Consider the following 10,165-nt stretch of genomic DNA (forward strand, 5'->3'; position numbering starts at 1 on the left):
TTAAATTCTATTCTTAAAGTATATGAATGGTTATTTCATGGGTTTCATTAAAAAATTCTATTAGAAACAGCTGGAATATCTTGCCTTAGTGCATGAGTGAATTCAAAATTTAAGCGTTAAAAAGGTCAAAGGTATATCTGTCATCGCGCGCGCGCGCTCTTTCTGAAAAACGTTGAGCGCAAGAGCTGGGGAGATTTTAGAATTTTAGCCGTCGCTCATTAATATTCATTTATTTTAAAATTTTCAGCGCTGTGATTGGCTGTCAGTTCAAAACACTCCGAGCGTGTTTGTCGCGATTGGGCGGGTTCGCTAGAGTGGGCGTGTTTACTCGTGTAAACTTAAAACATCAACAAACTACGAGATGATTCAGAAGTGTGCGAGTGTGTTGAAGGAATCGGTCTGACTCGCTCACAGCAAACGGCGGAATTTGAACTAAACTGAAAACAGATTTTGACGAACCGTAACAGAGTATCATGGATATGTTCTGCTGAGGCGGGAGCACTGTACTTACTGACGATATCACCTGTTCTCAGAGGTTTTATTCGTATAAAAACAGAAAATGCTGGATAAAAGGATTGTTGACCTGCGTTCCGATCAGCTGGAAGGCTTGAGAGCAAAAAATGGTAAGTGCATTGAAATGCGAAGACCGAAAAAGCTAAAAAAAAAAATATATATATAAAGATCTGTTTATAAGGCTATGTTTGAATTCGCCTTTAAATTATTTTGAACTTTACCAACAGTTAAATAATAAATGTTGCTTTTAAAGCTAAATTGTACATTAACCCAGAAGCATAATTTAGAATGACCGACATGCATTGTTATGTTATATCTTTTTGTTATATGCAACATTGTTATGTTATATCTTAATTACATTTGATTGTGTACTTTCAGTTAAGGAGCACTTTGAGAAGCAATACAAGATGGGATCTCTTCTGGGAAGCGGCGGGTTCGGTTCTGTGTTCTCCGGACAACGCATTTCAGACGGACTACAGGTGAGAATTAAATACTCTAATATTTCGTGCATAAATCTTCATAAACGTATCCTCTAAATTACTTTTATTATCATTTTAGGTCGCTATCAAACAAATATCCCGAGATAGAATTCAGCAGTGGGCCAGTCTGGTGAGTAATCCTTAATATTTAAGCAAATGTTTTTTTTTTTTGTCATACAAATAAAGCTACATTAGTTAAAATTTGAAAAGACAAACAATTAAGTCATAGACACAGGAATGATAGCGCCCTCTTCTGATTGTTTTGGGTTTTACCGGAACAGCGTCGTCCTTGTACAGAAAGTGACGTAGGCGTGACGCCATGGGTTTTTCAAAACACCCTAAAAGGGAAACTTAAGTGGACTTTCCCAAGTGTATCAGAGCCAGTTTGATAGTAATAGACGATACATATTTGGTTTCAAAACAAGAAGAATATTTATAGGTCCAAAATATGTGACAGATAAAATTGTAGTTCCCCTTTTAATAACCCAGGGAGAAAAACAATTTTACACCTGCAGTACCTTATGTGGAACTTTTCTAGGGATTTTTTTTTTTATATAACATATTTTCCGGTGGAAAATAATCAGAATCCAAGGTTAAAAATGACCATTGTTTTTTTTAACCCTTTATAGCCTGGTACAGCAATCAAAGTCCCTATGGAGATTGCTCTCCTCCTGCGTCTCGGTGGAGAGTCGGGGTCGCTACCCTGTCACCGCGGCATCATCCGGATGCTCGACTGGTTTGAGATGCAGGGTCAGGGATACCTCATTGTGTTTGAGAAACCTCAACACTGCCAAGACCTGTTTGACTTCATCACTGAACGTGGGGCCCTGGAGGAGCCCATTGCACAGAGGTGTGTAAAAGCAACAGTCTTTTGACATTCAATTCTAGCAGTAAGCCACAATGCTGACGAAAACTGTCTTTTTTTTAGATTCTTCAGACAGGTCATTGAAGCCCTGCAGTTCTGCCACTCCAAGGGAATTGTGCACCGGGACATCAAAGATGAGAACATCCTTGTAGACACCCGCACCGGAGACATCAAAATCATTGACTTTGGATCTGGTGCTCTACTGAAGGACTCCATTTACACTGACTTTGAAGGTAAGGCGGCTTTGGTTTGATTATTGTATATGCATGAATATAACATGAATGTGGAGCGGTTTCTAATGACCTCTGTCTGTTTAGGCACCAGAGTCTACAGCCCTCCAGAGTGGATCCTCCAACAGTGTTACAGCGCTCGTCCACTCACCGTGTGGTCACTGGGTGTACTTCTGTTTGACATGGTGTGTGGAGACATTCCCTTTGAGCGGGATGCCGACATTGTAAATGCCACTCCGAGTTTCACTAAACGCATCTCCAAAGGTGAGCCACAAACAAAATAACATTTACTTTCTTAAAGAGACAGTTCACCCAAAAATGAAAATTCTATTATCATTTACTCACCCTCACATTTTAAACCTGTATGACTTGTATTTATTATTATTTTTATTATTATTAAGTGAATGGGAGCCAAAACTGTTTGATTACCATAATTTTTCCAAATATGTACTTCTAAAATGACATTCAGTTATAACAGTGTTCCTTTTTGAATGAACTATCCCATAATAAAACTTTTTCAATAAAATTTAGCATAGACTTATTAAATTGTTTCCTAATATATAAAATCGATACAATTAAGTGGATAAAATAGGTCCTGCCCTTTTACTCTTTTTTTTGTACGTCTATAACTTGCAAATACTTCACATTATGGGTATCAAATGGGTTGCAAATTATGCAGTTATGTAATCAAGCAGATTTGTTACTTAAGAACATTCACATTTGCACATTTACTTATAACAAAAAACATGAGCGTTACAGAGCCAACAATCTTTGTAGTGTACAATCCCAGCCAGGTTTATTCAACATGTATTCTTTCATTTCAGAATGCCAGTCTCTGATTCACTGGTGCCTGGCATACAGGCCGGAGGATCGGCCTAGTCTGGAGCAGATTTTGCAGCATCCTTGGATGATGGAGAGCACTGAGGACATTGGAGATTTGCAAGCGGAAAGCAATATTAAGCCAAGCCTTTAAATCCTGAAGGACTTTGGACTCGATTCAGAAATTTCACACACACTGTTTGGTTTTACACACTGGACTCTCTGAACTCTAGTTTCTGGCTTCTGGATTCTTCCTTATTTATTTTTGTTTGTTTGGCTGCCTTTAATGTTCATTTCATTTGGACTTGGGATCTATGCTTCAAGATGCCCAGAATAGCCCTGGATTGCTGCAGGTTTACTTTAGGAATTAATATTTCCCACGACTACAACCATCACAGCTCAGTGCAACTGTTTTTATTTATTGCGGATTATTTATTTTTTTCAGCCATGTAATAATTTATTTTTGCAAGAATTTCAGAAGCAGTAAACTGTGTTCGTCTTGACTGTTTTCTAACTGACTTAAATGACAGTAGGTGGACTTGCAGTTATTTACCAGACTGCCATGATACCTGGTTTTACAGGTTTCTGTAGTACAGTGACATTCTCTCCCTGTTCTAAGGGGTTTCAAAAAGACCTTGGATCTGCTTTCCAGTCTTTTTGACGGGAGGCCTGGCGGAACAATAATTCAGCCTCATGTGGATCTGTTCCCATTTATCAACACACACTCTCAGAGAAGGTGCGACAGAAGAGAAGAGGAACATTCCTGTGGATCCTGTTTACTCTAAATGAACCAATTCCCTAGATGGATTCCTCAGAGCCATTACTAAGGCTTTTGGTTTCTGTCTGTATTGTTTGTGAAATACCTGTGCTGTAACTTAAATAATGTCGTCAGGATGCTTTGTACGGAACAAACTCAAATATGTGTCATTTTGTTGGAAGTTCCCAAAGATCAGCATGTTAACTAATGTGAGGAGGGTTTGAACCACTAACCCCTGTTGATGTTTACTAAAAAGGGCCTATGGGAATTTCCTAACTGTCTGATTAAACACCAAAGAAACCTACCTTACTGTCTTATGTGAGATAAACATGCATAATGCCAGGTCTGGATTAAGTAAAGCAAGACATTAAGTTATTTTCTTTTGTATTTGGATCCTAAACAGCATTGACATGTTCAAATTGTTTGATTCAAGACTTTAAAACTGTACAAATTGGACCTTTCCCAACACAACATGTAATGCATTCATGTAAACACTGGGGTATTTCTGATACAGTCAGCTTTCATTTTTTGTTATATAAAAAAAATCCTTGCAGTTTTTGCTTGGGTTGGCACAACAGTTTTGCTGTAAATACTTGTGTATTCAACAAAGTGCTGTGGCTGTTGTCACATGATGTTTAAGAGATTCTATGAATAAAAAAAATATAGATGTGAAATATCTATATTTAAAGAAACACCTGTCTCGTCTTTTCTATTGATTTTTTAAACTCAAGCCATACCAGTGATGATAATTTTCTATTCATCATCACGTTAAGGGAATTTTTAAACAGGCTTCTCTAAGTCCAACCATTCTAACTAAGTTAGCAACTTTGTTGGTTGCAATGCAATTTCCCATTGCCAACCAACTAAGTTGCTAACAGGTTAGCAACCATGGTTTTGGGAAACGCACCCCTGGTTAGTTCTTCCCGACAAGTGAAGAAGGAATGTTTTTATCATGTTCCCGTACTTGCTTTATTGTAATGACAGTTCTGACTTTTCCACATGGTTTAACGCCTCCTACTGACACAATGAATGTACTATACAAGGACACAAAGTGTGCCACGCTAGTCCTCAAAAGTGAAGCCTTCATTATCAAATACTCCTTTTGTTTTTTATTTTCTAGTTTGTGGTCCGGATCATGTCATCTGCACGTGAAAAACTGTTTTGAGACTCGTAGCAGCAGATTCACATGTTGTTATGCACTTGTGTTTGTGCTAGAAAAACTATCCAAGGAAAAAAAAATATATGTAGGAAAAAATTCTACAAGTATACAAATCTCATTGCAATAATTCCCATACTGATTTGCAGATTTTGATGCAGGTGTGTGAATGTGTTTCGCACTATATTCACTGCAGCAATAGGAGCAAAACTTGAGAGCGTACAAGTTTCTTGATTTGTGATTCGTAGGATTTGTGCACCTGCAGTGGAAGATTCGAGAAAGTGTAACTATTGTGTTGTGTTTGTGGAAGAGGAAAAAAATCGACAAGTTTGCATCTTTTGTCTGTGACTTCAGATTTACTCATGTACACATGTGTGGCTATTCTCTACAACTACAAATCCCTCTGTCACAGACGCTCAGTTGTTTTGCACCAAAAATACCTTCATATTCATGACTGAAAATCAGCTTGGCGTACTCTCACCCTACATTTGGGAGGGAATGTGGGAAAGAAACAGACACCATTCGTCTTATTAGTCGATATGTCATCAGAATGCCACATTAGTTGCTTGCGATGTCTCAGAAAATTGCAACCATATATATATATATATATTCACACACACACACACACACACATATATATATATATATATATATATATATATATATATATATATACATACACACACACACACACACATATATATATATATTTATATATATACATACATATATATATATATATATATATATATATATATATATATATATATATATATATATATATATATATATGTGACTGCAACTATGTGGAATGTATTAGGTGCTGCTGCCACCTAATGGTTCCTGTAATGCAGTGCAATAATTCTTCTGTGCAATCTGTACTTGTTTCCACCCACAACATTAGTAGGGTCGTGAACTAAATATAAGTTAAGCAGAGGTTGGTACACTAATAAATTATCAGATTAAGTTAAGGATTAAAAAATTAAATGGAAAATTAAAGTCAAAGAAAAAGTAAAAAAAAAAAAAAAAACTCCCACGGACAGTTAGGGGAAGTGATTTTTTGGGGATTTTAACCCTGCTCTCGACATCATCTGATGTGTTCCACAGAGCAGCGGAGGGGAAATTATTAAATTCTGTAATCGTCAAAGTTTGTTGACAGATTGGTGTTCAATGTTTGATGATGGTGATGAAGATGATGGCAGCAGCAGCAGTCAGTGAAAGTCCACACAGAAGCACTGAAGATAAAACATCCACCCGAAGACTGAATGACGGTAAAAAATAATTTCATCCTCTGTATCTCTCTTATTTAAACATCAGACTGCTTAAAGTGTACATTCAGCTTTGTATTGTTACAATGTCGGTGTTACAAGTAAATTATCAATGTGTATTATTTTGCGCGTTACCTGCACCCAGATAGCCTATCCATATTTATTTGTCAGTAAAAGTCCAGGAGCAATCAAAAGTTGTGAAAACTACAGATCCTACTTCCGCATTTTTTTCCCCCGCTCACGGATAGTCTGCTCGAGCCCTGTGCATTATGGGTATTGATGTTTTTGTAACTTTTTTCCCCCGCCACAAACCCTTTTAACGAGTCCTTAAAAGGGTAATTCACCGCAAAAAATAAGACTATCGTGTAGAACCAAATATATATATATATTTTTTTTTTGCGGTGAATTACCCTTTTAAGGACTCGTTGCTTTGGCATCATGATAGTTACATATTTGTCCCCCATGTACTTTTTTTGTGTAATGATTACATGGTACTCCATGGTAGTTTAAAGAATACCATGGTGCGTTTTGTATTCGAACAAAAAGTTCTAAAAAGTACCATGGCAAGTATTAGCCTATCATACAACCCTTATGAAAGTACCATTTTTTTTTTTTTACTTTGAGCTTTATAGTGTGGAGCTGCCATCAGAGAATGGGATCATTGTAAAACAGAAACCAGATAATCACGTCAATCTCCAGAAACCAGACTTGTTTTTGTTCCTTATTTTCTGGGATATTCATATCCTCAATCATATTTTTGATAATACAATGTTTCTTGATTTAATTCTCATAATATTATTTCCAAGTCTAGGGCATTGATAAATTAACTTGGTTGCCTGGAAATAGTTTCTGCATGCATCAATGTGAATATCCAGTGCAAATGAATTCATCTGTTTAGGTGTGTCTTGAACTGATGATAGTGACTACCTACATTCAGAGAAAGGAGAAATGTTGGCATTTGTCAGTGTTTAGATCTGAATATCTTTCCTGTGTGTCTTGCAGTGAAGGTAGTGAAGTTCATCAGTCTGGTGATTCTGGTGATCCAGAATGTATCGCTCATCCTCAGCATCAGCTACGTGTGGACGCTGTCTGATTTCTTGGCCACGTCTGCTGTTGTGATGGCAGAGATTCTTAAAGTTCTTACTTGTCTGTTTATCATCTCGATGCAGAGGACTGGTGAAGCAAGCTTTTATGACATTGCTTGGGTTGGCACAACTGTTTCAGTGTAAATATTTGTGTATTTTGACAGTTGTCTTAAGATGTTCCATTTAATCGATTTTATAGATATATATGTTTTGAAAGAAACAACTCTCTTGTCCATTATATCAAAATTAGTGGCAAATATGTATGTACTGTCTTTTTTTGTCAAAAACAAATAAACACTGCAATTATGATAATAGTTTCATTAATTTTTGTCATATAAAATCGCTTTATCACATCATAGGCTACAATTGAAATCAACTGTTAATGAATCTGAAAAATGTCAAATATATCAAAAGCTATTCAATTTAAGTTAAATTCTAATCTGAGTTCTAGGTTGAAATGCAGATTGATTGTTTTTCTGTCTGTTACTAATTATTACTATTATTCTGACGTTTGATTATTCTAGTTTACTCTTTATATTTACTCTTTCATTCAGAGGTTATGACTAATACTATTTAATAGGTCGCCCATGCTTATACCATTCTTTAAATAGTAGATCTGTATAGTTCCGTACAGTTACCTGTGTACAACTTAGTTAAAGCTCAAAACAATAATCAGCGATTATGACCAGTACTATGACTAGTACCCCATAGTTAAAGCTGCAGTAGGTAACTTTTGTAAAAATATATGTTTTACATATTTGTTAAACCTGTCATTATGTCCTGACAGTAGAATATGAGACAGATAATCTGTGAAAAAAATCAAGCTCCTCTGGCTCCTCCCAGTGCTCCTATTGCCATTTGCAAAAAGTCATCCTCTCCCTGGAAAAAACAACCAATCAGAGCTGCGGTCCGTAACTTTTTTTGTGTTCAAAATGTAGAAAAACGAACATAATAAGCGAGTACACCATGAATCCATTTTCCAAACCGTGTTTTTAGCTTGTCCTGAATCACTAGGGTACACCTATAATAAGTGTTTATATTCGGACTATTTTAGATTGCTTCAGGGATACCGCGGCGGAGTAACCCAGTACCTTTGAGATTCTTCATGGACATAAACAGAGAGAAGTAGTTCCGGCTACAATGTTCTTCCGCAAGACCCAAGCAGTTCTGTTTATTAACCGCTAGAGCGTCTAAAGTTCCCTACTGCAGCTTTAATGTAACTGAGTACAACTTAATTAAAGTCAAGTAGTTAGTCAGAAATCTAGAATCTCACCTGATGTGCCCCATGCTCCATCTAACCTGAGATATAGTGCACTTAACCCTGGACGCAGATTTGCCGAAACATACGCCTTCACATAATCTACTTGAGAAAATAATTTCAGAGTAAATCAAATGTAACAGTTTATTATCAGTCATTTAAATATGTTTTATGCCAATTACACAGCCAATTCAGATATATCAGCTCAATACAAAACATCACTTTCTCAAAGATGAATCTAAGAGTAAGATGCATATCTGACTTTTAGAAAAATACATGGTATGGAGTGTGTGAATATACCCAGACCAGAACAAAGAAATCTTCAAATCAGTCATAAAAACATAAAATACCTTTTTGGTAGTTATGGTCTTATAAACCAAAAGGTCACAGTCTTAGTTTTGGGGATGAAAACAAATGATTATCGAAGATCTTTATTGGGACATCTTCCACATCAGAAGAACCGGTTTGGTTTATTCTTGCCTGTTCTGTTGATGCGAGAGTGAAACCACCTTACCAGTCACACCTGAAGGATTTATATTGACCACACATAAAACAGCTTGAACACTCTAAAAATGGCTGGGTTAAAAATAACCCAATTGGCAACCCAGCACTGGGTAAATATTGGACAGAACACATGCTGGGTTAAAGTAACCCAGCATGCTGGTTTACACATTTTAACCCAGCATGCTGGGTTATTGAGAAAACCCAAGATAGAGTCATTTTTACCATTTGTGGGTTTGCATTTTTATGATTCTGGGTTATTCTTGCTGGGTTATTCTCATAATTTCACTTTTGCTTAACAAAGCAATCATGGATTAATAAATAATGAAGAATACAGGTTATTTAGACAGTTAAAAAATATTTTTAATGCCATCTGACATTCAAAAATTTGTACCAATGACAAACAACATGGAATTTTCCCTTTTTTTGTTTCCAGCAAATGCAAAATAAATAAATAAAAATCACAGAAATACAGTTGCAATAAATAAGAAAATTATTTCTGAATGACCTGTGTCTAGCTGTTTAACTATTACATTTTGAGATTTTTAGCTATTTAAATACACAGTGAAATGACATTGACAATTAACATTCTTTAAATTTAAATGTAAAATCATTTAAAGATGTCCTTAAATTTATATCAAGTATATAAAGACTCCTACGTAGGTAGATGTGCACTGCTTAGGGTAGTTCAACATATAGTTCACCCAAAAATGAAAATTCTGTCATTTATTACTCAACTTCATGTCGTTACAAACCCGTAAGCCCTTCGTTCATCTTCAGAACAAAAGTTAAGATATTTTCGTTGATATTCGAGAGCTTTCAGACCAGGGTGAATAATTAGTGACAATTTTCATTTTTGGGTGAACTATTGTCAAACACTTAAGCTCTGAAGCAAAGATCTACACCTGAGAGCAGTGTAGTCTGCTATAGAGCCTGTCTATGGAAGGACAATTTTCAAAAGGAATTGCTAATCATATTTTCAATTGCGTTTTCCACATGTGACAAATTGTGACAATACTAACACAATTGCAAATCTTGAACAAAAACACTGTTTCAAAAACACTGAACAAAAATTACGGTTTCAGTTTTCATGAATGCACAGTGACTGCCAAATTTCAAATGGAAAAACAAAGTCAGTTTGTAGCTGTATTTTCCATGTATTATGAGTAATAAGCCTGTCATATTGATCAAATACTGCATCATAGCAGCTTTACAGTATTAAATAGGGAAATAG

At 36.0% G+C, this 10,165-nt stretch overlaps 2 protein-coding genes across 2 annotated transcripts; both read left to right on the forward strand.

Moving 5' to 3' along the window:
• The first annotated feature begins 373 nt into the window (after positions 1-373).
• Positions 374-4,355, forward strand: LOC127964021 (serine/threonine-protein kinase pim-2-like). Its single transcript, XM_052564161.1, has 7 exons — positions 374-623; positions 892-992; positions 1,072-1,122; positions 1,622-1,842; positions 1,921-2,090; positions 2,175-2,351; positions 2,912-4,355. Exons 1-7 carry the CDS (start codon positions 560-562, stop codon positions 3,058-3,060), a joined length of 933 nt encoding a protein of 310 aa, XP_052420121.1. The 5' UTR covers positions 374-559; the 3' UTR covers positions 3,061-4,355.
• A 1,576-nt stretch (positions 4,356-5,931) lies between these two features.
• LOC127962916 (UDP-galactose translocator-like) lies at positions 5,932-7,467 on the forward strand. Its single transcript, XM_052562521.1, has 2 exons — positions 5,932-6,090; positions 7,090-7,467. The coding sequence occupies exons 1-2, from the start codon at positions 5,997-5,999 to the stop codon at positions 7,314-7,316; spliced, it is 321 nt and encodes a 106-aa protein (XP_052418481.1). The 5' UTR covers positions 5,932-5,996; the 3' UTR covers positions 7,317-7,467.
• The last annotated feature ends 2,698 nt before the right edge of the window (positions 7,468-10,165 follow it).

The sequence above is a fragment of the Carassius gibelio genome, chromosome B8 (assembly GCF_023724105.1).
Source record: "Carassius gibelio isolate Cgi1373 ecotype wild population from Czech Republic chromosome B8, carGib1.2-hapl.c, whole genome shotgun sequence".
NCBI lineage: Eukaryota > Metazoa > Chordata > Actinopteri > Cypriniformes > Cyprinidae > Carassius > Carassius gibelio.